This window comes from Tamandua tetradactyla, chromosome 1 (assembly GCF_023851605.1).
Source record: "Tamandua tetradactyla isolate mTamTet1 chromosome 1, mTamTet1.pri, whole genome shotgun sequence".
NCBI lineage: Eukaryota > Metazoa > Chordata > Mammalia > Pilosa > Myrmecophagidae > Tamandua > Tamandua tetradactyla.
The window spans coordinates 26,059,086-26,087,070 of record NC_135327.1 but is presented as its reverse complement, the minus strand read 5'-3'; the positions used below and the strand labels follow the sequence as shown (position 1 = coordinate 26,087,070).

At 50.5% G+C, this 27,985-nt stretch overlaps 1 protein-coding gene across 2 annotated transcripts in view; it reads left to right on the top strand.

Annotated features, from left to right (window-relative positions):
* Positions 1–27,985, top strand: part of ZNF831 (zinc finger protein 831) — an 89,562-nt gene that overhangs the window by 26,710 nt on the left and 34,867 nt on the right. Inside the window, exons 2-5 of one of the 2 annotated variants that reach the window (XM_077112677.1) lie at positions 45–3,762; positions 4,911–5,050; positions 14,515–14,660; positions 22,904–24,927. In XM_077112677.1, the coding sequence (XP_076968792.1) occupies positions 79–3,762; positions 4,911–5,050; positions 14,515–14,660; positions 22,904–22,968 (4,035 nt within the window). In that variant the 5' untranslated portion in view covers positions 45–78 and the 3' untranslated portion in view covers positions 22,969–24,927. Of the gene's footprint in view, positions 1–44; positions 3,763–4,910; positions 5,051–14,514; positions 14,661–22,903; positions 24,928–27,985 lie in introns of those variants that run through there. The other variant, XM_077112668.1, reaches the window with a different exon arrangement.

Sequence of the window (27,985 nt, the reverse complement as noted above, 5' to 3'; positions counted from 1 at the left end):
GGAGGAGATGGGGTACCCCGGTAACCTTCAGTTGTTGCCCACAGGTGCTCCGCATCCTGGCCGCCTGGACTATGTGGGATGGAGGTGCCAGGACTCACTTGCCCTGCTCCACCTGCCAGGGACCAGACTGCTCCCCCACCCAGCCTGCGGGGGGCCCCAGATGGGCAGTCCTCGGCTCGCCTCGCCCTGGGCCCTGTCCTCCTGCAGCCGGAGCAGGGCCTGGCCCCAGCTGTGCTCCTGAAGGCCCTGCCCATCCCGCTGTACCACACAGTGCCCCCCGGGGGCCTCCAGCCACGTGCCCCCCTGGTGACGGGCAGCCTGGACGGGGGCAGCCTGCCCTTTATCCTCAGCCCCCTGCTGCAGCCTGAGGGGCCAGGTCCCGCCCAAGTCGGGAAGCCACCAGCCCCCACGCTGACCGTGAACATCGTGGGTGCTCTGCCTGTCCTGTCGCCGGGCCTGGGGCCCCCACTGGGCAGCCCCGGGAAGGTGCGGAAGGCGGGCAAGTACCTGTGCCCGCACTGTGGCCGTGACTGCCTAAAGCCCAGCGTCCTGGAGAAGCACATCCGCTCCCACACCGGCGAGCGGCCCTTCCCCTGTGCCACCTGCGGCATCGCCTTCAAGACGCAGAGCAACCTGTACAAGCACAGGCGGACGCAAACACACCTCAACAACTCGCGGCTGTCCTCGGAGTCCGATGTGGGTGGGGGAGGCCTGCTGGAGGAGGGGGACAAGGCTGGAGCGGCCCCCAGGGTGCACGGCAGGGTGGAGGGCCAGAGCCAGAGTGGGGGTGATGGGGTATTGGAGAGACCCCCTTCACCGGGGGCCCTGGGTGCTGGACCCTGCCCACCGTCCACCCCGCACCTGCCCCTCGTGGCCAGAAACCCAGATGTGAAGCTGGATGCTGGTCCCTGTCCAGGGTCCCCGTTTGCAGACGGGAAGACCCCTTTGGACTCTAACCCTACAGCTTGCCCTGGGCTCCCGCTGGCCAGCCCCCAGGCACCATGGAAACTGCCAGAACCAAAGTCACCAACTGCCAGCAAGCCATGTCCATTGCAGCGGCAGCAGGCGACCTCCTGGGAGAAGCCTGGGGATGCTAAGGTCTCCGAGGGCCGGCTGAGGAAGTGGGCGAGCACGGACTCAGGCTACCTGTCCCGTTCAGACAGCGTCGAGCAGCCGCCAGCCCCCGCGAGCCCCCTGCACAGTCTGTCCGAACACAGCGCTGAGGCTGGGGCCCAGGGGCGCCCGGGGCCCACGGGGACAGGGGCAGGGACTGGGGCTGAGCCGGGCCCACGTGCAGCCACCCTGGCGCTGGAGAAGCAGCAGCTGGAGGAGCGCATCGCCCGTCTCATCTCGCACAACCAGGCCGTGGTGGATGACCCCCAGCTGGACACTGTGCGCCCTCGCAAGACCATCCTGTCCCAGCAGGGCAGCCTGGACCTGCCCACGCCCTACACCTACAAGGACTCCTTCCACTTCGACCTCCGGGCCCTGGAGCCCGGCCGCCGCAGGCAGGTCACCCTCTGCTCAGCACACTCCGCCTACAGGCCAGGGGACAGGGCACGGCCCCTTTTCTTTCACTCTGTGCCCACGCAGTTCTCCACCACCGTGGAATGCGGGCCCGTCACCAGGAGCAACTCACTGCCCCTCGTCGAGGGCACCAGGACGTGGCGGGAGCAGCCAGGCCCCCGGGAGGCCTGTCCCAGGAAGCAGAGACCCCTGAGCCCCAGGCCTACCCCCACCCGGTTGGGCTGCCCCTCGGGGTTGACCTGGGCCGGAGGCTCTCACACGCACCCCCGGGCCCTGGTCAGACAGACCGCCGTGGAGGACCTGCCGTGCGCTCCCGCGGGCGACACCCAGGCCCCCGATGGAACGGGGGGCACTGCTGGAGAGGGGGCGGCTGGCAAGGGCAGAGGCGCAGGCAAGAAATGCAGCCGGAGGAAGCTGAAGATGTTCTCCCAGGAGAAGTGGCGAGTGTACGGGGATGAGACGTTCAAGAGAATCTACCAGAAAATGAAAACCAGCCATCACGCAGGAAGGAAGGGGAAAGAGGCGAGAGTGGGTGAAGAGACGGAGCTGGAGCCACGCCCACGGGGAGAGGCAGTGCAGGACAAGGGCGCAGCTGGCCCTGGGGACCTGCAGATCCCTGTCTGCAGAGGCACCACCTGCCCCCTTGGAGCCGCTTCGGTGGGGGCCAAGTCGGGCCTTTGGGGAGGACAGACAGCCAAGGAGGTCTCCTCGGTAACTGGGCTTCCCAAGCAGAGGGAGCCAGTGGCCGGGCCAGGAGGCAGCGAGCAGCCCAGCTTGAGCAGGGCTGCATCGTCACCCCTCCTCAGCTGCAGGGATGCCCCCTGTTTGGGTAATAAGAGCTTTTTGCTTCCTCCAACTGGGAGGCTGGAGCTGGGAGGGCAGCTGGTCAGAGGCGGGCAGCCCGAGGAAGGAGGCGCCCATGGGGAGGAAGAGGAGGAGGCCTCTCAGTGTGTGCGGAGCACATCGGGACAGGCCAGCTGCAGCTCTGGAGCACCCCCGCCCAGGGAGGACAAGCTGCCTTCAGAGAGGAAGAAGCTGAAGGTGGAGGAAATGAGCAGCCCAGAGAAACTGGAGCCTTTGGGAGCAGGAGGCAAGAGAGAAGAGACCCCAGATGGCCCTGTACGACTCACCTCCCCCCTGCCCTGGAGCCAGGACAGGAACCCTCGGCAGGAGGCAGGGGGGTCACCCTGGAGAGAGAACGGCATGGAGTGTGGGAAGGCCTGGCAGGTGGATGTGTCCTCAGAGCCCCTTGTCTTGAAGCAGACAGGCCCGAGGGAGAAGGAGTCCCCAAAGGGTCGCCCCGAGGTCCCTGAAGGAAGCGGCTCCCAGCCGCGGACTCCTGGTGTCCTTGCTCAGGCAGACAATGCCTTTTCCCCAAAATACCTGCTCAGGTTGCCACAGAGAGAGCCCCGCTCACCCCTAGCAGTCGCCCAGGGGCCCCCGCAAGGCCAGGACTCTCTCTGCAACAGAGCGTGGACTGAGCAACCAGCCCCCTTTGTTGGGCCAGGGCTGGGGACCCCTGTGTCTCCCAGCCCGGCCTCAGGCAGGACCCCAGATGAGGCAGACAGCTTCGGGGAGGACCCTGGCTTTTGCAGGTCGTGGGATGAGTTAAAAAGGATGCAGGTGGGACGGGAGAGAGGGGCCAAGACAGACACTAGCATGCCGGCAGCTGAGGAGATGCCAGGCACGGCCACCAGGGACACGGCCTCCTCTGTGGCCACTTCTACACATGTCTCCGTCATGGCCCGGGACTCAGAGGGTGAGGCCCACGCCACCCGCCCCCTCTGCGCAGGCAGCGCTGCGGCGAGGGACATGTCCTCTGGGGCTGTCCCGAAACCCTGGGCACCCAGGGCTGTGGAAGACCCCCCATCAGTGCCTCTGGGCCGCCCCCTCCAGGCCAGCTCCTTCCTCTGGACCATCACACAGCCCCAGGGCCCACCCCCTGCTCAGACTGAGCTGGCCTCCTCTCCCCACTCAGGGAGCCCCCAGAGCTGTGGGGCCGGTGGCCCCTTCCCTTCGCTGAAGGCTGAGCCCCGGCTGACGTGGTGCTGCCTGAGCTGCAGTGTCCCCCTGCCCGCGGAGCTGGAGAGGACCTCGTCCGTGTACTCGCATCTGTACCTCCCTGCTGGCAAATGCCCAGGCCTGGGTCCTGATCCCAGGCCCCCGAGCAAGGCGAAGCCAGAAGGTTGGATCAGCACAAGCCTGGGAGACGGAGGGCTGGTGCAGACATGGAAGGTAATGCTTAGCTTTGCTCGGGGGGTCGGGGGGCTGAGCGGACTTAGCCTGGAGAGACTTGTAATGAGGGAGAGGAAACGTGGTGCAGTCCCTTGTAGCATCTTCAGTCCGTTAATAATGGCTTTCCAGCCTGTGGCTGAGGGAAATGAGCTGCCACATATAGGGCGGGAGAGAAAAAAAGACAAAAAAAGCAAACCAAAACCAAAACATCATGAAAAAATAAATTCTCAAAGGAAAGGATTATTGTACCTGAGACTCAGCGTGAGATATTTTCCATAATTAGACACAAAATTTAACTCTGAGCTTCCTGGTGGCAGAGGCAAAGAGTCAAATGGAACTCCACCCAAGAGAGCAGTCTGGGTAATCTAAGATTATGAAATAGAGATTGATGTTGAAAGAGAGATTCCAAGCAAAAGCTGTCTTTTAAAAAGAGAGAGTCATTGTCAGAGGGCTGTGGAGAAATAATTACTATGATTGGACCCAAATCTGCCTTTCAAGTTCCTGGAAACAGAGGCAGAAAGGGAAATGCGGTGGGTACACGAGGGAGTTCTCACTTGGAGATTAGATGATAGGCCTGTAATCCCATTTTGAGAGTGAGTATGTGCATCAGATTTTATAGTTGAGGGCATTGTCATGCTGTGGGGTGGCTTGGCCAGGGCTCCTGGAGAGGGGTCCCAGAATCTCAGTTCTAATTTAACTCTCTAGGCTGTGTCTTCTTTTCCTAAGCTTTGGCTGGGGTGGTGGTAGCACTTACTTTATTAAGTGGCAGATTGCTGAAGAATGCATTGGTTCTGAGAGGGGGCATCTCAAGTCCAGTCTAGCCCTCCTCCCTCCAAAACACAGTTGGCAGTTAGACGTGGGTGTTCATGGGTAGGGAAAATGGATGGAGGGAAAAGGAATTGACCCCAGGCCCGTGGTTTATACTGAAGGTCTGAGCTTCTCTCTGTGGATCCAGTCTGGGACAGTTCCAGAAAGTTCTATCCAAGAACACTCTTCAGCTACCTGGTCAGAGCCTCTCACGGGGTCAGGTCACTTGATGATGCAGCATTTCAGTGCCTTGATTTCTCTACACGGGCACACTGTCTGCAGAGAGAGCCCTCCTGGGTTGTTCATCATGGGAGCTTTAAGAACGTGCCTGGTATTTTCAGCTCTCCTGCCCAAGAGCTCCGGGGGTGATGTCCCAGGACCGGATGTCTGAGCCAGAGTGCAAGGAAGGACTGCCCAGCAGGAGGGTGAGGAAGCCTCGTGGGAGTGGCAAGCAGAAAAAACTGAGGATCAACCCTAAAAGGTAGGACGTGTGGCCATCTACATCATTTCCACACGTGTCCACGTTTTAGGAACTGCAAACTGAGATTTAACTAATCCCCCACCCTGCCCCCAAACTGAACGTGGGATTCACAAGGCCCCTCTGTGCTCCAGAGAAAGAGCTCCTGTGTAGTAAGGTCTGAGTTTCATGGTTAAAGGATTTGTTTCCCCAGCCAGTCCTCCCAGGACTGCCCCACCAGCTGTGACTTCTTCAATGGTGCCTTTCTAAGGCCAGGAATCCAGCAAATATTTGAAATAACTGGATTGAAAATACATCCATCCAATTTAAGCCCTGAAGAGAGAAGCTGTTAATTATTTACATCTTTTATTGCTTTTTTAATTATGCAAGCAATGGCTGTCCTTTGCAGAAAAATTAGAAATTACAGATGAGCAAAGAGAAGACAATAAAACATCCTAGTAATCTCAATACTCAGAGATAATCACCCTTAGCAGTAAGATGTATGCCTTTCCAGACTTTTCTCTGAGATACGTGCATACACACATCTGCCCACAGTAAGCAGGGCCTCGGGATTTTAATGCCATTTTCATCTTGGAGCTCTTTGACTGTCTTGCTCTTTTGCTCAAAACTATACAAGTTAAAAAGCAAATTTAACCCAGGCTTTCCGCCCACCCCCTTGAAGTTTTTCAGTATTATTTTCTTTCTGCCCTCTCCTGTCTTCTGCCCCGGACCCTCAGTGCTCTCTTGCATTCCTACCCCACATCTCGGTTCCCAGCATCCTCCTACCCCTTCCTGGGGTACCCTCATGCTTCTCCCCCAAAGTTTACCTATTCTTTAAGAGCCAGCCAAACTCCTAGTTCTTCCGTATGGCTGCTCACACCTGCAGGGCTGGAGATGGCACCTCCACCTCTGCAGCCCTGGTTATCATTGTCTGCCAGGACCATACGTCCAGGGCAAACCCTACTGGGTCCTTGCTGCATGCCTGGCAACACCCGGTCGTGGTGTTGCATTTGTCACCTCCTTAGATCTAGTGACCACATGAGGTAGATGGCACCAGGACCCCCATTTTTCTCCTGAGGAAACGGAGACCCAGAGGACAGGCGACTTCCCCAAGGGTTTGAGCCAGCAAGCCTGACTCCAGAGCCCGTGAGCCAATGGGCCGTGCACCCCAGGACGTCCTGGTCTGAAAGGGGCGTGTGGGTCCCCAGGAATTCTCTGGTGCTGCTGATCTGATTCAGCATATCTGGCAAGGGTCCGGTGGGGGCTGAGAGTCTGTGTTTCTAGCACATTCCCAGGTGAGGTTGCCGATGCCAGCCCCTGAACCACAACTGGAGGAGCTGGCATCCCGCTGCCCAGACACCGTCCCGCCCTTTCCTAGGTCTCATCTATGGGGCACATGCTAGAGGTCCTGGGTCATTCAGGGCTCAGGGGGCAGGAACCAGAACGGAAGAACGATGGCCTTCTCAACAAGGCTGTCCAGGCCTCGCCGCCTGGGAGTGGGGAGGGGTGGGTCCCCAAAGGAAAATATGGGTGCTGTTCTCAGATAGAGGGGTAACGAATGCTGGCCAGACCCAAGAGTAGCTGCCTGTGGGATTCTGGGAGCACAGGGCACTTGGGGCGTGGTTTCCGCTCCCCTCGGCATCTCACACGTCTGTTGACACGGAGAAAGTACTAAATCACATCCAAGAAATCGCCCACCAGCCAGCAATCTCTAGGTGTCCATTGGGGTGAGAAGGGGGATGTCTTCTGAACAGCTCATATCTTCCCAAGACTTCACCCCGACTAATCCAACCAGCATTCACTGTGCTCCTGCTGCGTGCCAGGTGCCCACTTGTGGAGGTAATCGGGGAGGCTTCCAAAACCTGGGGTGCACTGAGGCTGGGGCCACCTCACCAGGAGGCCTGGCAAACCCGCCAGCTCTTGGGCCAAACATAGCCCAGGGAAGACCCTCCTTAGGCCTGCGCCAGGGTTAAAGGGTTTACATTTAGTAACTACTGGGTTGGATAGCACCGCGCTCCGCCCGCCACCCCCCACCGCCAATTCATGTCCACCCAGAACCTTAGAATGTGGCCTTATTTGGAAATAGGGTGCTTGCAAATGTAATTAATTAAGATGAGGGCATCCTGGGCTAGGTGGGCCCTAAGTCCAGTGATTGGTGTCCTGGAGAAGAGGCGAGGACATGCAGGAGACGTGGGGGCAGAAGGCTGTGAGAAGATGGAGGCAGAGTTGGGAGGCACGCAGCCACAAACCCAGGGATGCCTGAGCCACTAGCCGCAGGGAAGGGCTCTCCCCAGAGCCCCCAGAGGGAGTGCCGCCCTGCCACACTCTGATTCAGAGGGAAAAAGAATACGTTTCTGGGTTTTAAGCACTTGGTTTAGGTCCTTTATTACCGCAGCCCCAGGAAACAAACCCAGTCTCCTTCCACAGGACCACAGGGTGGCTCCTCTCTCCTCCCTGCCTCCCCTCCCTGCCCCCCAGGAAGAGCTTGGATCAGAGATGGAAGAAATTAGAGGGATTCGAGAGCAGCACCTGCTGGCCTGCTGGCTCTGAAGGAGCAGACTTCCTTGTTGTGGCATGAGCCACCGATCAGGACAGGCAGGCAGCCCTGAGGGTAAGAGCAAAAGAGGAGACTTCAGCACAATGGCAGGGAGATGAATTCTATCAAAAACCGTGAGCTGGAGGAAAGATTTGAGCTTCAGGAAGGACTGCAGCCTAGCCGAATCTTGACCCTCATGAGACCCCCGAGCAAAGGCTCCCCCTGAGCTGAGCCTGGACTCCTGGCCCACAGAAACTGTGAGATAATAAAGGGTGTGGCTGTAAGCTGCTATATTAGTGATAATCAGTTATGCAGCATAGAAAACCAGTTCAGGCAGGTACCACCAGTCTACCCATTTTTCAGACTGGGGAATGGAAGCCCAGAAAGTGGAAATAAATTGATCGCAGCCACACGGCTATTTCAGGGCTAAAGATTCAGACCCAGGCATCGAGCCCCAACCTTTTGGAAGGTTGTTCTGAGGATTCGGGGGAAGCCCTTAGCACATGCCTGGCACGTCGTCCAGGTCACCCTCATTGTCCACAACAGGAAAGTAAAGCTCAGTGAGAGCACGGGCTCACCCCAGGTCACACAGCGAACTACAGTCTGGGGCATTTGTCCTGATTCCACAAAACTGCTGTTTCTGGAGCAGGTTTTTTTTTTTTTTTTTTCCCCAGCTTTCACATCTGTAAGAAGGAGAGAACTTGGGGGCAGTTGGAATGGCTTCTGGGGTGGTCACTGGGGCAAAGGCTGCAAGCCGGTTCCCAGGGAAGGTCAGCACCCTCTCAATGGTGACTAAATCACTGTCACCAATGACTGGCAGTGCCTGCCAGTAGGAGTCTAAGTTTACAGGAACCACGGCCACGAGAGGCCAGGAGACCATAGCAGGGAGGCCAGGGGTTTCCTGAGAGACAGAGGCCCCAGTGCACTTATCTGGAAATGGGCCCAATTCCAATTTCTTTTAATAACTTCTAACCTTTGGACCAGATATCAGGAGGTGATTTCTTGTTTATGATACCAGCAGATCCTTGCAAAAGTTTTCTCAGGTGGAGATTTTTATTATCCATCTTCTAGATAAGGAAACTGTCCTTCAAGAGAGCTTGCTCAAATGGTGTATTGTTTTCCTTGCTGTGTAACAAATTACCTCCCAGTGGCTTAAAACAGTACCCATTGACTACCTCAAGGTTTCTGTAGGGTCAGAAGGCCAGGCACAGCTTAGCTGGGTTCTCTGCTCAGGGTCTCACCAGGCTGCGTTCTCTCCTGGGGGCTCAGCTAGGAAAGCTTCTGGTCCCGAGCTCCCCCAGTTGTCAGCAGGGTTTGTTTTCTTGTGGCATAGAATTCATAGCAGCATCTTCTTCAAAGCCAGCAAAGGAAAGAGAGTGTGTCTCCGCTGCTTCCATTCTCTCCAGCTGGTCTTCCCAGACCCCCTTTTAAAGGACTCTCCTGATTAGGTCAGGCCCATCAGGATAATCTCCCTTTTGATTAGCAACTTTAATTACTTTAAAGGTAACAATCCTGTTACCTTTGTCATATTCTTTTGGTTCCACCCACGCTCAAGGTGGAAGGGATTATAGAAGTCTGACTTTTTGCAGGAGGTGGTGGGGTGTCACAAGGGCTTCACATACTCCCCCAACTGGTAGAACGAGGGCTTGCATTTAGTTTTTCTGACTTGTGGTTTCCATCCTAACACTCCTGGTGAGCAGTTGCTCCGACTTGAGCTTTTAATGACTGGGATGCAGCTTCTGCTGGAGAGATGTATGCAAGGAGTATTTAAAGGAAAGGGTTCTCTGTAAAGGCAAATTTCTTCTTAAGCCACTAGTTATATAGCTTTGGCTGCAAAATTTGATAGGGTAGGCCAGCAATTCATTTTGTTCACAAAGTCCCCCAATTTAATCAGCTTTCTGGAGGTGGAGTGGCCTGGGTAGATGACAGAGCCGCTGAGGGAAATGTGCGCTCGGCAGGTGTCTTCATGCTGATCAGTGTTTGGAGACACAGCGTCGGTGCCCACTCCTGAGTCCTGGTGTTGGGAAAATGCTGACAGGCAGCCGCGTTCAGGAAGTCATGCCAGAGCTCAGTGTTTCTCATCAGAAGTACCGACAAATATTAACATGTTGTCATATTTGTGTCAAAGGCTTTTAAAATATAAAAGAAAGCAGAATAGATAATTACATAGTTTCCTTCACCCCCATCCTTCCTTCCTCTTCAGGGGCAAACCACTGTTGTGTGTTTGGCATGAATTATTTCAATCACACTTTCACCGCAAATCGACGTATCCACTAATAATATGTAATATTGCTTTGTGTCTTTAAAAATGTATATGAATGATATCATACTGACTATATCATTGTTAAATTGGCTTTTTTTTTTTAACTTCAACATTGTGTTTTAGCAGATCTATCCATGTTGGCATCTGTAGGTTCAATTCATCCATCTTGTTGCTATAGGTAGGGTGCCCCACCCTATACATCTACCACATTTCACTTTCCACTCCTCTGCTTACAGAAATTTAGGTTGGTCCATATGTTTTGCTGACCGTTGCAGTGGACCTTCTTTCTTACACAAGAGGTTTTCTAAGAACGCTACCTCAAAGTGGAAATGCTGCATTATAACATAATCACGCTGGCACCTTTGCTGGTCATTTCCAAATCACTCTCCAGGGAGGCTGCAGCAATTTACTTTCCCATCAACTTTCAGTGAGCACTTGCCCTTTCTCCAGATCCTCACGAATACTTATTATGGTCAGTTTTAACATTTTGCATACTCGATGGCTACAATTTGTGGGAGTCTGTACTTATTCTAAATTTATGTAGTCTTTGCCTGCTATATATACTCCCAATCTATTATTTCTTTTTAAGCCATTTATATTTGCCCACTTAATTGCCCATTCTTCCCTCTTCATTCTTTTTTTTTGAATCTTTCCTTCTAGGATCCTTTTCTTCTGCCTGAAGTAGATTGTTTAGAATGCCCTTTACAGAGGAAGACATTCTCAGTTTTTATTTCCCTGGAAAATGTATTTACTTCATTTTTGCTACTGAGCAGTATTTTGGCTGGAAATAGAACTTTGGGTTGACAGTTATTTTTCTCTCAGCATATCAAAGCAGTTATTCCACTATCCCTTTGCTTCCCTTTTGTGGGGGAGAAGACCACAATTAGTGTGCATTCATCTGTCCTTTGAAAGGCTTTTGTCTTGAGCTACTTTTAAGATCTTTTGATCTTTGGTGTTCACTTTGATGTATATAGAAGTATGCTTTCTTTTATTGATTCCACTAAAAATTCATTGGACTTTATGATCTATGGATTGATATCTATCTGGAAAATTCTCAGCCATCATTCTTCAAATACCCTCCCTCTCTCCCCCATTCTCTCTCTCTCTTTCCAGAATTCTGAAACAATGTACATTAGACTGTCTACTCCATCTTTCATGTGTCTGGACCTCTCTTTATTTATTGATGAATAAATGTGTCTCTCTGTGCTATAATCTGGATACTTTGTTCAGATCTATCTTTAAAATTTCACCAATTCTCTTGATAGGCTGAGTTTAAAAAAAAACAGCTTTATTGAGACATAATTGACTTTTAATAAATTGCACATATTTCAAGTGTATGATTTAGTAAGTTTTAACATTTGTTTACACCTCTGCACCCAATAATACAATCAGACAATGAACTTATCCATTAACCCCAAAGTTTCCACATCCCGCCTCCTGCTGTTTCCTTTCCACATTCCTCTTCTGTCTTCCCATACCCTAGATCAGTTTTTATTTTCTGGAATTTTTTAGAAATTGAATCCTCCGACATCTACTCTTTTTTTTTTTTTTTGCCTGGCTTCTTTCACTTAGCCTGATTATTTTGAGATTTGCCCCTGTTGTTGTGTGTTCAACAGTTCCTTCCATTTTATCTTTGAGAAGTGTGCCTTTGGATGAGTATGCCACAACAGGTTTATCCATTCACTGACTGGCGGACCTTGGGTTTATTTCTGGTTTTTGCTGTTACAAATAAAAGTACTGTGAACATACATGTACAAGTCTTTGTATGGATAAACTCTTTGATTTCTCTTGGGTAAATACCTAGGAGTGGGCTGGCTGGGTCACGTGGTAGATGTAGAATTACCATCTTAAGAAGCTGCCAAACGGTTTTCAAGTAGTGGTATCATTTGACTTTTCCACTAGTAGTTTATGAGCATTCCAATTGCTAACTCTTTAAACATTTTAAATTTTAGTCATTCTAATAGCTGTGTAGTGGTATCTTGTCATTTTTATTCCCATTTCTCTTAATTACTGGGCGTCTTTTTCATATGTTTATTTGCCACTCACGTATCTACTTTAATGAAGTGTCTATTCAAATCTTTTACTCATTTAAAAAATGGAGTGCTTGCTTTCTTATTATTGAGTATTGAGAGTTTTTTTTTATGTATTCTAGGTACAAGTCCTTTGTCAGATATGTGATTTGCAAATATTTTTTTTAGTCTCTGGCTTGTCTTTATATTCTCTTATTGGCACCTTTCAAAGAGTCGAAGCTTTAAATGTTGATAAAAACCAGTTTATAAAATAAGATATGGCTTTGGCCTGGCGGCATGAGGGGCTCTGGAGTGTGAATTACACCTGCTTGGAGGTGAAGGGGCTCAGCTGTTACACCCTGAAATTGTCAGTCAATGGCTAAAAGAGCATCTGATAGCATCTCCAGGCCAGGGTCTCCCATCAGACAGGGGCCGTCCTCTCGAGAAGGGGTAAGTGTGGACCATCCGCAGCCAACATCCCAGTAGCTGGCCGTGGGGTGCAGCCTGGCGAAGGTGCCTGAGATGGGGCACCCACAGCCTCTGCTACCAGGCAGAAGGCCTCTCATGGGCTGGTGGTGGCGATAAGCTCGCAGCTGCTGCTGACCGCAGGGATTGCTTTCTGAGCATCCTGCTACTTGGGGGGATTGCACACGAATGTTCTGGGAGACCCCAGGAGAGAAAGAAACAGACCCTGACCATGACTAGGCAAAAAATCATTTTGAAGACAATGTCACGGTCCACTTGGGCTCTCTCCATGGGTAAAATATCCAAATTCCAGCTTACTGAGCTCAGAATCAGAATCCAGGGCATGGGACTCTCCCTGCACTCTCCTAGTTATTATTATTTTTTGAATGGGCAGGCACCAGGAATTGCACCTGGGTCTCTGCATGGCAGGCAAGAATTCTGCCACTGAGCCACCATTGCACCACCCTCTCGTGGTTATTTGGGTTGAGTGGAGGCTGTCATGTTTTCATTTTCCCAAAGCAGAGCCACCCTGCAGTTCAAATGATGCCATTCTCAGCCTCCGCAAGCCTGTGGCAGCTGACTTGGGGACAGAGGTGATGAAGGCACATAGAGGAATTCTCCTTGTGTGGCCTGCCTTGCCCGTTTGTCCCTGCCCTTTGAAATCACACACTGCCCTGGCCCAACAGGGGCCCTGATGAGTTCCAGGTTGGTGATCAGAGAAACAGCAGCCCTTTCTCTCTCCAGCCTGGCCCCCGTGGCTCCTTGGGGAACCTGCTGTCTTGACAACCAGGGCCAACCTCTTCAAAGATCGTGCCAGGCCCCCTGAGGCAGGACAACCCCTGCCCAAAGTAGGGAGGCCCCAGCGAAAGTGTGAGAGGAGCTTCTGCTCAGGACTTTGACTCCAGAAAAAATCTCATTGCGGCTGGCCGAAAAAATCAGTGACCAGGAGGCCACTGCATTACGCAGGTCTTATTTAAAATTCCTCTAACAGCCCTCAATGATGGGGAGACTGCAACTGGCTTTTGGCAGTGGCTTAGGCAAATGAAGAAGGGAAATGGCCAAGCAGGTAGCCTCTTCTTCATCCTCAGCTGGGTGGTGCTGAAGAGCTTTCCTGGGAGCAGAACTTTTGTAAGTTGAGGCTTGGAAAAGGAACGGAAACTTTGTGGCTGACTGTGCAAATTGAAGCCACGCAGAGATGCTTTGGCCTCTGGCGGCGGCCCCTAGCAGAAGAGGACAGAGCACAGGGCCGCACGTTCTGTGGGTTTTAGGAAAAGTCACAGCTGCGCAGGGCCTCGTTCCTTTTGCCTGCAAAATGGGGGCACAAGACTGGCTGGCTGCCGTGCATTGAGTGGCACACTCCCACTGGTAACTGAATTTGTGCTTGCTTCCTGATACATGCATATTTGTTCATTTACAAATTATACACATGCCCCACAACTGCTGTACGTTGCACATTACAAAGTACATTTAACCACAGAAATCAGAATGTCTAGATGAAAATATACATGGAAGTGCCAACACATTCTTCCTCCACCATTGTCTTGTGCTCCTGGGGTATGAGTACTCCATTTCGGAGACAGCGAGGTCAGGGAACCAGAAGGGCTCATCTGGATGGAAAGTTTATGATGCTCATGATTCTGAAGTATTTTCTGTAGTCCTGTGCTGTCCAGGAGGGTCACCGCTGGCCACACATGGCTACTTAAATCCAACAAAAAAGAAATAAAATTTAAAACAGATCCCCAGATACATTTTCCACATTTCAATGCTGAGTAGTCACACAGGGCTAATGGCTTCTGTATTGGGTGACTCTGATTATAGAACATTTCCATCATCACAGAAAGTTCCACTGGACAGTCTGTTTACAAATAGGCAAGACTATATAACTCAGGATTTAATCACAGCAACTAACATTTATTAAAAATGTTCCCTGTGCCAAGCAGTGTGGGAAGCATTTTATAATAAGCACTATCTCATTTTGTCTCTACAACAGGCTCACGAGCTGGGTTATCTTCCCCGAGTCACCAGAGTGGGAGAGGGAGGTTTGGGTGGGTCCACGGTTGCCCAGAGCCGACCAGCCAGTTAGAGGGAGAGACCCATCTTCCCCCACGCTGGGAACTGTGTGCTCCGAGCACCACCCTTGCTGATTTTGCCACGCATTCACTTCCGGGCAGGTGTTCTCCAGGCTGGTGACTGCCCCTTGCTTCTCTGCCCACAGGTACAAAGGGAACTTCCTGCAGAGATGCATTCAGCTGCGAGCCAGCAGACTGCACAAGGTGGTTCTGAGAAAGAGCAGCCACCCTCACCGGCTCGAGAGGCTGGACCCACGCAGGACCGGCCCGCAGGTGTCTTCAGAAGTGGCAGGTAATGCTGTCCTTGGAGGCACTTCTTCCATTGGCCCACACGGCCCCTCCCCCCACAGGTTCCAGGCCCCCCTCCTGCTGGGGAGGCAGGAGAAGTGGGGAGCCAGCCCTCCTTGCCCTCAGGGGTTCTAAGTCCAGCTGGGAGACAGGCATGTGACAGTGACACAAGTGTGGCATCTATGGGCTGGTCACAGTGCTTCTAAAGTAGTGTGTGGGTCCGGGCTGGGAATCCTGAGAGGCGGGGCTGAGTCCAGTCCACAGGCGCCCTCGCGTGCCGGCCACGCAGGCTGGGCCCGGTGCTGGGCGCAGAGTCACCCCAGGCCCAAGGCAAACACGGAGGAGAGGTCTGGGTGCATCCATCTTCTCCAGTCTCTGAAAAGGAAGGTCGCTTGATTTTTTTCCACCAGGTGAGGCTGAATGAGCCAGTGGATGGGTGGGCAGTTGATGAGCCAGTGAAGTGGGCATCTAGGTCAGGCAAGACACGCTGAGAGTACACTGCTCACCTGGGAGGCAGGAAGGGGGGCACCTTTTGCCTTTCCTGGAGGAAAATGAAGGAAGAACTGATGGAGACAGCTTCCTGGCAAAGGGCTATTTTAAGCCATGGTCACTGAGCAACCAGGACAAATGGCTTAACTTCTCTGGACCTCAGTTTCACCCCATCGCTTCTGCCCCCAACCTGTGGTCCCTCAGCAGTAAGGAGCACAGCCTTAGCCTTGCTTATAGGGGATTGACTGGAAAAATCAAGACCATCTGTGAAAAGGCTGCAGGGCCCCATCTGACCCCTGGTGACTGAATTGCCATCCTCAGGTGGCTCATTGTTGTCTGTGTGGCTCGGAGGTCTGACCCCCGGGGTCTGTCTGAGGTTTTGGTCCTTGGGGACATTGCAGGGGGGAGAGAGCCTCCTCCTCCACCCTTGCACAGCCCCAGTGCCCCCTGCAGGCCCCTGGCGCTTCTGTACTCTCTCACCTCCCCCACCTCCAGCCCCCAAAGCCCTCTCCATGGGCAGGGACGAAGACTCACCTTCTGTTCCTTTGTGAGAAATGAAAGCTAAAACCGAGGCAGGTGTCTGGCTGTAGAATGAAAAGCCTGGTCTTTATTAAGGAGCTTCAAGGATCAAGATCCATCCGGGAGAGGCTGGGATGCAGTAGGGTAGGGGTTGGTGAAAGTAGATCAGGGATCCCAGCTTTGCTTTGTCTTCATTTTCTGTGACCCGCTTGGCTGTGTTATCCTCCTTCTCCTCCAGTGGAGATAGCTGATGGGATTGCCCATGGGGTATGCCTGGCTGACACCACCCCATGGACGGCATCTCAGGGCTAAACACTGAGTTGTACCCCCAGGACAAGAGAGAGGCTTCCCCCAAGCAGAGGGCAAGATGCCCTGAAAGTCCCTCCTGATCTTGAGGCCCCCGTGACAGCTGCAGGTGGCTAGGTGCCACACCTGTGTTCTCCATACACACCTCATGCTCTCCTTCCCTCTCGGTGGATACTTTTCCAACTCCCAGCCCAGCATAGGATCCAGGTCCACCGGAGACCTACCTAGGTGGCAGGGCTCAACTCAGGACACCGCAAGACAAAGAAGTGGGGGTGCTGGACTTCTGGAAGCCCAAAGCTCCACCTTTGGCATGGGCCCTGCAGGAACCATAGTACTTGCTGGCTAGTTCTTTGTTCTCTGTTTTCATGGACTCTGTCCCCAACTTTACCCTCATCCAACCCTGTTCTTGAAATTTCACTCATGTTGGGGTGTCCGTGACTGCTAGTAGTTCAAATGGAAGTCCTTCCAAGACTCTGGCAGAGATGGCAGCCACTGCTGTCTAGTAAATGGGGCAGAAGGCTTCTAGTGGACATTGGTAGAACCCAACAGGACCAAAAGGAGTTTCTCCAGTCGTCCCAAATGGTGGGGGTCACCTTCTCTCTTCCCAGCCCCTTTGGGTGGGCTGAGCCAAGCTGCCTTTAGAGAACATCACCCTCTATGTTTGAATCCCTGGGCTTTGTGCTATGCGCTGAAGAGTAGCAAGCCAAATGATAATCCCTGTTGCCAATAGACTGGCTGAGTGTCCCACTATGGCTCAAATCACATTGGAAATGACATTGGTAGAGCAGTCCACATCCCATGGCAGATCTCCTTGTCTGTCCCGCGAGGACGCTGAAGCTCTCTTTTGCCTAGCTGGTGGCTCAAAGTGTGGCAAGTGCTTTGCAGACTCTGTTGACAGCTGTTGATTGTTAATATCTACCTGGCGTAATAAGTACAGAGTGCAGTAATGGCCTATGCAGAGTGCCCGATGAATGTGGGAAGCGTGGAAATGAGTGTTTTTGTCGTTCAGCCAAGGGGAGGTCCCAAGGGGTGGGGTGTCCTTTGGTGAGATGGAGCTTCCTCTGGGCCAGGAAGTGCAGGGGAAATTGGGATGTGGAAAGAATGGAAAGAGGCTTTCTGGGGTTGGGGCTAGATGGGTAAAGGCTCAGCATCCAGAACTGGGGAGGGCTGGTTGAGTCTGGGCTGGCTGGTGTGCAAGTCGAGTCCAGTTTGTGGAAGGTGTCGACAGCCGTGTTTCCATTTGTGAACCATTTTTTGCAACATTTCCTCCCTATAGCTGCGCATCCATGGAAGTGACCTTACAATTTGTTCTTAAACTAAAAAGGCATCAACACAGATGGAAATTCAGTGTACAAGAAAGCATCTTATCTGTGCTCTCATTGTTTGAAAACAGTTTTGGTGGAAAAGTGCTGTTATAAACCAGTACAAAATTGTTAAAACAGAATCACCCTAGCCTCCATCGGTGGTGCAGGTTCCACATTTGGGGGTTGGGAATGGTAGGCTGTGGGACCACATAGCTTCTCCTCGGAGAAGGCCAGGTGGCAGGCTAGCGGGGGGGTGGGCTGGGCCTCTGCGTACAGTGCACTGTGCTAATAGAGGCTGAAATCCAGCCTCTGCCCACCTTGTCAAGCTGCTCACTCTGGCCCTGGGGCCCTGGGGTGCTTCCCTATACCTCCTTCAACTCAAGTGGGTGCTTCTTCCTAATTTGCATGTGTATCCAGAGAGATGGGTTGGAATCCTCAGCTGTTCCATTGTCCTTTTCACTCTTGCACTCACTCACATGGATGAAAGAGGGTCCCCAGTGATCCTGAAGTGCCCCCTCATTTTTTTCGAAATCCCACTTCTGGATGCTTCTCGTCTCAACATAACCATTCCATTGCTTTTTCCATACCAAAATCCCAAGAGCAAACTGGAAGCTCCAGTGAATGACGAACAAAACCAAAGCCAAACAATCAGAAACAAAACCCGAGAGCTGAGCTAAGACAAGGAGGCCATCATGGTTCAAATACCTACTGGGGACAGAGTCGCCCTACATGGGGATAATGCCCTGGCACCACCAGTGGTGGGGACAGATGTCTGTGCTTTCATGTTTATTATTCGAGCTGCAAGGTGAGGCAGAGGCCTGGGTCACGGGTGCCCATTTTCACAGGCCTCCCTCCCCAGCAGGAAGAAAAAGCACAGAGTGGCAGGTGAAGGGCCGGTGCGCGCCTGCCGGTGTGGCTGGAGCCTTGGCTCAGGGAACATCCATCACCCACCCACTAGTCCTTAGGGATGTGTCAGAGCAAGAAGGCTGCTGGGTAAAGCACAGGCACACGGGCCCGACAGAGCATGACAACAGTGTCTCAGCGCCATGGGGAGGACACGTTAAAATCGGTGCCACCTGGGAAGCAGAGGCGAACGGGGGTGTTATTGCCACCACTTGCCACTATCACTATTCTACGGTGGAGTGACAGGCACTCTGAGGGAGTTGGGCTTTGATGACAAAGTGCTGTCACTTCAAAGGAACTTCATGCTGGGCCTTGGTCCTCCGTCCTTTACAAACAACTTTCTCAAGTCTCCTTTGACCTGGCTGGATGGACGGCAGAGAAATCAGAGCTGGCTTCTTGGCAAGGGAGCCGGCCTCACTGTACCTGTGGGTGTGAGCCTGTGTGTGCCTGGGGGCGGGCGACTGTTCTCCATGGCAGGGTTATGATGGGGTCATCTCCTGGGGTGACCTGAAGGACAGTACATTGGAAAGCTTGATGAAATCCAGCAAATATGAGAATGAACTCTGGAGAACTGTCCAGTTACGAGGTAGGGAGGGAAAACCTTTGGCCTTGATCGTGGAAGAACTTCTAGAATCAATAAGACATTTAAAAAAGTAATCAAGAGTCCTCATGTCCAGATGAGTAAAAAAAATATGGATTAAAAATAAATAAATAGGGCGGGCCGCGGTGGCTCAGCGGGCAAAGTGCTTGCCTGCTATGCCGGAGGACCTCGGTTCGATTCCCAGCCCCAGCCCATGTAACAGAAACGGAGAAACGGAATGCAATAAAAACAAGAAAATGTTTAAAAAAGATGTTTCCCTTTCTTCCTTCCTTCCTTCCTTCTATCCTTCCTTCCTTCTCTCTGTCTTTCCTTTAAAAAAAAAAAAAAATAAATAAATAAATAAATAAATAAATAAATAAATAAAAAGGGGAATAAATGTTAAAACAAATTGAGTAGATTGAAATACTAGTGATCAATGAAAGGGAGTGGTAAGGGGTCTAGAAAAAAAAATAGGGGGAACAAAGGTTAAAATAAATTGGGTAGATGGAAATACTAGTGGTCAATGAGAGGGAGGGGTAAGGGGTATGGTATGTATGAGTTTTTTCTTTTTTCTTTTTATTTCTTTTTCTGGAGTGATGCAAATGTTCTAAAAAATGATCATGGTGATGAATATACAACTATGTGATGATATTGTGCGCCAATGATTGTTATACCACGTATGGAATGTTTGTATGTTAAGAATGTTCATGTTTGTATGTTGTTTTGGCTTGTCAATTTAAAAAAATTAAAAAAAAAAGAGCTCTCATGTCTAGGGCAAAAATAAAATATTATAACAGGCTCCTTATCCTCTTTATTTTTGGAGACTCTTTCTGTCTATAGTTTATGAGGACGAGCATCAGAGGGTGTTTTTGTTTTTTTTTTTCCTGCATGGGCAGGCACCAGGAATCGAACCTGGGTCTATGGTCAGAGGGTGTTTTTTGTTTGTTTGTTTTTTAATATTTTTAAAGGATGCTGAATTCCCCTTGCCTTCCACTATTGCAGTGACTTGGTACTTGAATTCACAGATGTATTGGCAGTGAAGTAATCAGCAAGCAGAAGGCCCAAGGAGTCATGAAGGATAAGGACCTAATTTATAAGCTTTTACATCGATTGGAGTCTTTGGGACTCTCCAGAAAAATGAGTCACTTTTTCCTTGTCCTTAATTCTGTGGTCCTACTTGGGAGACATTTCCAGGGCATGTAGGAAACTGGCAGTTTCCCAAGTAGGGTCGGTTGACCAGACAACCCAGGCTGGATGGTCCCGGGAGTACCCAGGAGCGTTGCTATTTCAAAGAACATGGTTCCTCATTCCATGTTCCTTTAGGGTCAGGGTGGAGGTGTAGAGTTTGGGGGCTGCTGACTCAATCCTCAAACTTGAAGGACCCTCTTTGAAAGGAATGGTCAAGAGAAGTTTCTTACGTATCAAGTCAGAAGCAAGCACCTACTTGTTGAGGGAAGACCTCACCGTTCAAGTGTTCTTGATGGGACACCCAAGTCCCAGAACTGACTGGGGAAGAGTGACTGTTACAGCATGGGACTTCCCTAGGAAACCGACCCCTGATAAATTCAGGCTCCACTCAGACACCTCTCTTGCTCACTCTCTCTCAAGTTAAATCACAAATTGTGTGCAAGATGTAGAATGTGATGAAGTTGTTGGACATTGCTGGATGATCATCGAAGACCAGCTTGTTTCATACCATGGGTAGACTCAGACGAGGTGACTAATGAAAAGGAGAAAATTGATGAGGCTGATGACTCCAGGAGAATGATGTGAGAGAGGCTCGAGAGAAGCTCTAGGAAAAGCTGATGAGGCCTTATCATTTTTTTTTTTTTTTTGAGAAAATGTCTCTCTTGATTTAGCTAGGAAAGTAAATGAAAAGTGAAGAATAACCCATCAGTCTACTATATAATTTATTTTTGCATGTAAAAACACAAGTTTAAAAACAAGTAGATTACCATTAGATCAATCTTTTGTTCATCTTAACTGTTAGTTCATAGTTGCAACTATAACCTATAAACTAAAGGTTTATTTTTATTTGATCTTTATAGGTTTACCAGCTTATCATCACAGCTTTTAGTTTCATTGTTTTTCAAGATAAATTCTCAAAGTCCTTTACATTCCACTATTTCCCGAGAAATTTTGCCCCCCACTCCCTGCCACGAGTGGATTCACCTAAGGTGGTCTTGCCCCAGTAGCAATGGTCTTAGTTAATAAGGGCCCCGTCGACAAGGCTGCCGGATTATCTTGCCTTCCATCTGGGTGCTGACAAAGGAGCAGGGGCTCAGAAACTGTTGAACGAACAGCTGAACAAAGATAAGTACACTTCTTTACCTAGAGCTTCCTTCAAGCCCAGCCTCAGTTGAAAGGACAATCAAAACCAGCCTGCAAATCTTCTCTAAGAATGAGCAGGAAAGAATGTGCAACCTGGAGGTCTGCTTTCTGGTTGTCTTTTTGAGATGCATCAGTAGCAGAAGCCAGTGAGTGTCTAGTTTGGGTATCAGCATAATTCAGTTTTATGGACTCACCCACCTTCAACCTTAAGCATCATTTTCATCTAATGTCACCCCATCTAATGTCACCCCATACAGATGAAGCCTCTGGGGAGATGAACATGATGACTTTGGAACCTTAGAATGTTCACTGCAACGTCTTGTCCTGGGGTCCACCCTTATGCTACAGTGAGGGACTCATCCCCAAGACCAGCCCTTAAGTAAAAAATCAGCTCACATTAAAATTATCTTTGAAACCCTGCAAATCAATCATAAAGATTTGATTTGTGAATCCACTTCTGAACAAAGGTTCTCAGGCATGACATACTTGATAACCACTGAGGTAAAGAAAGGGCAGAAAAAGATGCAATCCATCTGAGCTACTTTTGCGATCAACAGCAAATGCGTCCAGCAGAGAGGGTGAGGGAGGAATTCTCGAGAGTCCCTGACCCCTGCAAGGTACACCACCTCTGGTTTTAGTGTTAAGCCTCAACACCTGTCAAAACATCAGCATGGCTTGTTTTTTGGGGGTAGAGATTACACAAGATAATGGAGTTGTGTCTTGGGTGGGGGACAAGCTTCGAAAGTTGGGGGTGTGGGTTAAATATATGGGTGAGGCGCCTTCACTGTGATGGTTCCTCTTTCACCTGGAACACCTGAGTCTTTTCTGGGTACCAGCTGAGGAACTGGGGTGTGTTCTCTGTTCGGCAGTTTCTGCACACCCACTCGAGCCAGCTGTTGTCGGTTTGCCAAATCTATCCCTTCTCACCTATGGGAAAGGTTCCTCACCAAGTCTTGTGAAAATGCTCTTTCCACTGCTTCCTTCTCAAATTTAGGGCTCATTGAGGACAGGAAACTTTATAGATACGTATTTAGGTGTACACATGTGAGAGTTATTTTTCCATTAGAAAAAGCAATTGAGCACCCCACACTTCTACGCAGAGGGGGGGACTTCTCCTGAGCGAAAGCCACTGGCGACTCTCTTTTGTTGTGGTTATACAATTCCGGGTGCATTTTCCTGATGAGGTCACAGCTCTGAAATGAATCCTTTTCTTTTCAGAATGTGGGGATCCGAGGGGATGAGGGCGGCAGCATTGAATTCGGTTTGTATTTCAAGTGGGACCTTCTGTTCTCTGGGAGCTTAAAACCCATCCGCATACAGCCTTATTACTGTTCTCCTAATCCACAGTCATTGACCCTGGGCTGCAAAAAGAGTCTCGTAATTAGGTTTGCCCTGTTTTTGTGTTGCTGTGCGCATCTCTTTCTCTCTAGCCAATGACATATCCGTTTTTTTTTTTTTTAATATTGAAGTCTGTTGTGTTAGAAGGACCCGTTCCATTAACTGAGACCTGTTCTATTTGCTCTAATGCTGGAATACATTAAAACATTCTGTGGTATAAAGAGTGCTCTTATATATTTCCTTAGAAACGCATTTTGCGGAACTGAATGGCGAACACTGAGGTGGTGGAGGTTAATTATTTGGGCTTTTGCTGCCACATTGGAAATCGTGCTGCTTCTGCAGGCACACAGACTAAAATTGGAACCCTGGAGAGGAGACAAGCACGGCCCTGGGCCTAGCTGATCTGTCTGAAGTCCTGCTGGTTGGGAGATGTTTGTATTGAACGATAAGAACTACACTGAATTTATGGTTTTTCAGTTTCTTGCAGGAAACTGAAAAAGGCATGGCTTATCCCCGGTACACTTGGTGAAGTTCGGTTCTAGAAAACTCACTCAGTAGCTAACCTCGGAAGGCACTTTCAATTTAGGAGGCTTGTCCACAGTTTAATCCCTTCCGCCAGCTTGTGCTGAGCGACTTGACCCTCGTCACGCAGATGGAGAAGCGAGGCCCAGGGCGGCCGATTATCAGCCCCGATGTCAAATCCGAGCCCTGGACACCCCACCTTTGGAAATGTTGTTGTACTTGCATGTCACCTGTGCGATTATTTACTTATGTTTTCCTTTAAAATCGTTTACGAAGCTTTAAATATGTTGATTTTAAAGAGAAATTATTTATTGCTACCAAAAACAGAAAACCGGTATCACATGCCATTAACAGAACATTTCAAAACTGAATGTCCCATGAATAGTTTTTTTTTTTCATAAATAAAATCGAGCTTGAAACTGTTGTCGAGCAGAAGGTCATGAACTGTAGGGTCTATTCCCTCTGCTTAAAAAGAGAGACTTGGAGAGGTTGAGAGCCATGGAAGTCATATTAGCACCAAGTTGAGACTTTCTTCTTTCTTTAATCAGAAGGATTGCAAGATAAAAGAGTAGATGGCTTTCTCACTGTAATTCAGTTTTATTGAACTCTGTGCCTGGGAATCACCTAAAACCATCCCCTCTGGGGGATCTGAGCCCTTCCTGGGACCACATCCCTTTTTTTTTTTCTGTCAGTAGGATCCCTGTTGGCTTGCTTTTTCTAATCTAGAATTTTCTCAACTTTTGAAAGTTGTAGTTTTAAACTCCACGCCCAGTTGAGCCTCCAGGAAGGGGCATCCTGAGGCTCATGAGGGGAGGCGCTTCCAGGGCTGCCTCCCTCTGTCCTGAGCCGTGGTCCCCAAGCCCCCCGAAGCTCCCTGTGTGCTGCGCCACCCTGAGGCCAGAGACCTGGTGGGGGCCAGGGCACACCTGCCCAGAGAGGAGGGCTGGGGGGGAGACCCCAACCCCCCCAACAATTTAGGTTTTTAGAAGATCACTCAAGGCACCTGGGAAGTGTGGATTGGGGCAGGCAGAAGGCGGAGATGGAGACGCCGCAGGAGCGCTACAGGCCAGGTGCATGCAGGTTAGAGAGAACCTGGAGAAGGCGCTGCTACAGAGAGAGGGAAAACAAAGACTAATGAGGACTTTTTAATTGCATGTGTAATCAGGAGAGATACTTCTTTTAGCAAATTAAAACCCGTGAGACAAGGTTAATTCTCACAGTAACTGGCACCCTCCTGCCCACATGGGGGTCTGTTCGGCAGATCTTTATCTCTGGGTTGATAGATTAGAGGTACATGGGGAAAGCAGGAGCTGGGGTGCGCGTGCATGCATGTGCGTCTAACGTGAATCTTCCCATTGCCCCACTCTCTGGGCAGCTGGCTTGTCTCGGTGTTTTGAGGAACCCCACCCTGTTACTGCAGAGGGGGCTCTGTCCTCTCTGTCCTTGCAGACCGGGGCAGAGCCCCTGCAGGTGGGAGCCTTCCCGTTTTTCCCAGCCATTCTCCTCCTAATGGGTGGTTGGCTCGTCTCCAGTAAGCCCCCACTTCAAGACATTCTGTGGGCTCACTGCTCACATCTCCTTGGCCCAAGCATGAGGGCATCTCTAGGCCAGAACCCAAGAAGAGAAATTGCTGGGTCTTTGAGTGCTATATTGCCAATTTTTAATAGGCATTTCCAAACTGCTTCCTGATTTACACTCCCACCAGTGAGTGGCACATTAGAGTACTTCTTTCCTTGATTTTATTACTCAAAAAAAATTATTATTTTTTTTTTTGCCTAAGATGAGTAAAAAATTGCTCCCTTTCGTGTCAGTGAGTAGGATACTTTTTCCACCACCCACCCCACTTTGCACCCCATCTGGGTGTCTGCTGCCCTTTCTATCCATGTAAAAAGCTGGAGTTATCCAGTGGGAGAAAAAAAACATGGAGGGCTGGTAAGACTTTTTTTTTTTTTTTTAAGATTGTAGAGAAGAGAGTTTCTCTTGGCCAAACTTTCAGTCCACTGGGCACAATTTGATGTTCTCTCCAAATAATAATAGATTTGTTCCTTAGCTGAGGCACGCCGTCTCAGCCTGCTCGGCGCAAGATTTGACACAGTGAATGATAGAAAACCACGCAGGACATCCTCTTTGCCTGGCTAATTCATTAGACCGGGTTAGCGATTTGCAAAAGAGATGAATTGATTTGCAGGCTGCTGGGCTCTAAGTGTTACTCAGCCACCTCCCAGAAGGCTCAGAGGTGCGCGGGGCCCCCGGGATCTGAGAGCAGACCGCAATGTGCCAGGTGTGAGTCACAGGCTGAGCAGCCTCTCACTCCTCATTAGAAACAGAAGCCAGAGCGCTGGATTTCTCAGCCCCGTCTAGGTTTGTGTGGGATTTGGGGACCAAGTCCAGACCCCCAGGATAATGTGAGAAGGCTCACAGACATATGATCCCAATACAATAGCCATGTTGCCTTCTGCACACTCTCATTACTCCCCTGCAGACACCCTGCTTCTCATATTTTGAAATGTTGTCATGGGAGGTGGAAATGTAAATTCTGTCTGCCTGTATTAGGTAGGTTGTGAAGAAAAGGAACCCAATTTAAATCAGTTTAGACAAAAAAGAAATTCATGATCTCACGTAACTGAAAGAATGGTGATAATGGCTTCAGGCTCAGCTCGATCCAGAGGCTCTAATGATGTCATCAGGATTGATTCTGCTTTCTTTGGGATTATGGTCACTGGCTCCTTTGGTTCTTGCCCAGCCTTTCCAAGGTCATAGAGACTTGACCACTTTCATAACCAAAGTTTTGGGATCTCATCAGCCTCTTTTGGGTCTTGTGCCTCTCTAAGGTCAGGCAGTGGGGTGTGTTGCCTGTCCCTGTACAGAGGGGTAGGCTGGGGCACCTTTGCCATGGTAATTTAGGGCGAGGGAGAGCTGGCCCCCCAAGGAAGCTGTGGTGCTGTGGCCAGAAGCAGGGAGTGCCCGGGGGGGTAAACAGCAAGATGTTCACTCCTTCTCCATACAACGCAGGGAAGTCATCTCTTCCTCATGGTTTAATGGGATTAGGAGTACATGTGGGAGCAGGTGAGCCCCCTTGGGACCCACGGAGGGTCAGTGCTGGTGAACCAAGCCTGCAACCTTTGTGACATGGATCAGCAGTCCCAGAAGCCCGAGTTTTTCCTGTATGTTTACTGGGGCTGCTCAATGCCACGCGGTGTGTGGGAGCAGGAGGAGGCAAGCAAGGACGCGACAGGCCCTCGTCCTTGGGGAGAGCGCAGTCTGGCAGGGGGAGCCGGCCCAGACTGGTAAACAAGTCATTACAAATGCAATGCGGGCAGCGCACGGATAGGATTAAGCTTCCAAATGAGGGGCCCTGACAAGGCCGGCTGGAGCGGAGAAGGGAGCGGGGGCAGCAGGCACAGGAGCACAAGGGGAGGGGCTGCAGCACTTCCGGCGCCCCTCCCTCTCCAAAGCCCCTCTGTCCGTGTCCGGCCCCCGCCGCCGATGGAGAAGCGCACGTGTCCTGCGGGAGAGTCAGGCTGTCGTTCCATCATCTCTTCTTTCCTTTTTGGATCATAGAGAATTTTTGCCGCACTAAACTGCTGGAAACAGAGACGCACAGCACTTAACGACTGTTTACTTATTTATCTAAAATGCTAAGTGTTTCCCTTGGCAGTCACTAATAGATTCCTGTAGGAATGGAGCAGCACGTTCTGAATTCTGATTTCTGCACCGACCGAAGGTGGGAAGGCAAAATGGCCGGTGCAAGACAGGGTGGTTGAGTCTTGGGTTGGGGTGAAAGGGTGGGACAGCATTTTGGGTTAAAGAAAAGCTTAAATGTAGACATTTTAAAGACAAACGTGTTTTATGTAAAAAAGTTGCACGCACACATTTCGCTTCATCCCTGCAGCCCCAAAGCCGAAATGGAAACTGTTCTGCTTTTTGAAGGACTAATTTCGGAAAGGTCCTCTTCTCTCTGAGCTGGGAAGCCCCTCCTCAGCAAAACCCTATAAAGGAAGCTGGAGTTTTGTTCCAGGATTTTCCTATGTAAAATGCTAGAGCCAGTAGCCAATGGAGTCAGAGGGTCCGGCCGACGAAAGATGAGAATCTCGGGGCTGGTGCCGCACCTGGCCTACAGCGAGGGTACAAAGGGGGCGAGTGACCCTCAGCAAAATTATGAAGGGGTCAGGACTCACCTGGTCGGGCCTTTCCCTTCACGAGGGGCCAGGCTCTTTGCGGTTTGGAGACAGGTGAGCCTTTAAGATTAATTCTACCTAAGGTATTAGTGGCAAGGTGTGATAGAATAGCCTCCCCAGGTGAACTGAGTTGGGAGGGATCTTGAGGTGATACACAGACTGACATTAAATGACATCGAATCATAATGAGAAGGTAATTCTCTTCTCGGTCCCTTCGAAGCCTCTTGATTGCTGTCATGGAGAAAGTCGCATTTTGATGCTAATACGTCCTTAACACCTGCCGGAACCTTTTACTAATCTCCCTTTTAAACAAAGAAAGGTTAGGTCTCACTATCTAAGTAGAATCGGGAACATAGTTCCGTCCTTGTCATGTTTATTTTCACTGGTATCGTTTTATGCCAGGTACTTCCAAAGCCTTCTTACCCATCTCACCCAGCTGTCTCCAACGCAACTGGAAAGCCAAACCTCTCTCATCTCCCTCGGGGCCAAGGGTGGTTCGGGGTACGAGTTTGTTCTTGGATTCAGAAGACTTGTCTGACTTCTCCTCTTATTAATTCCTTGGGCAGGGGTCATCCCTTCTCTTTGCCTCAGATCCTCCTCTGTAAAATGGAGGTGCAGCTCCCGGAGCCCAATGGCTATCAGAAGGACCTGTCTCATTGCCCGTGGACTGATGAGAGGCTCAATGCATGTGTGCGTGATGCATGTGAGCATGTTGCACAAAGCATTGCGTGCTGTCAGGTGTGGTGGCTGTCAGGGCTGCCGGTGGGGGTAGGCTGAATTTTCACCCTGCCTGGAGAAAACGCCTTGAAGCCAAAGGGAAGCATCACTGAATGGAGTGACGTGGGGGGAGCTGGTTGGC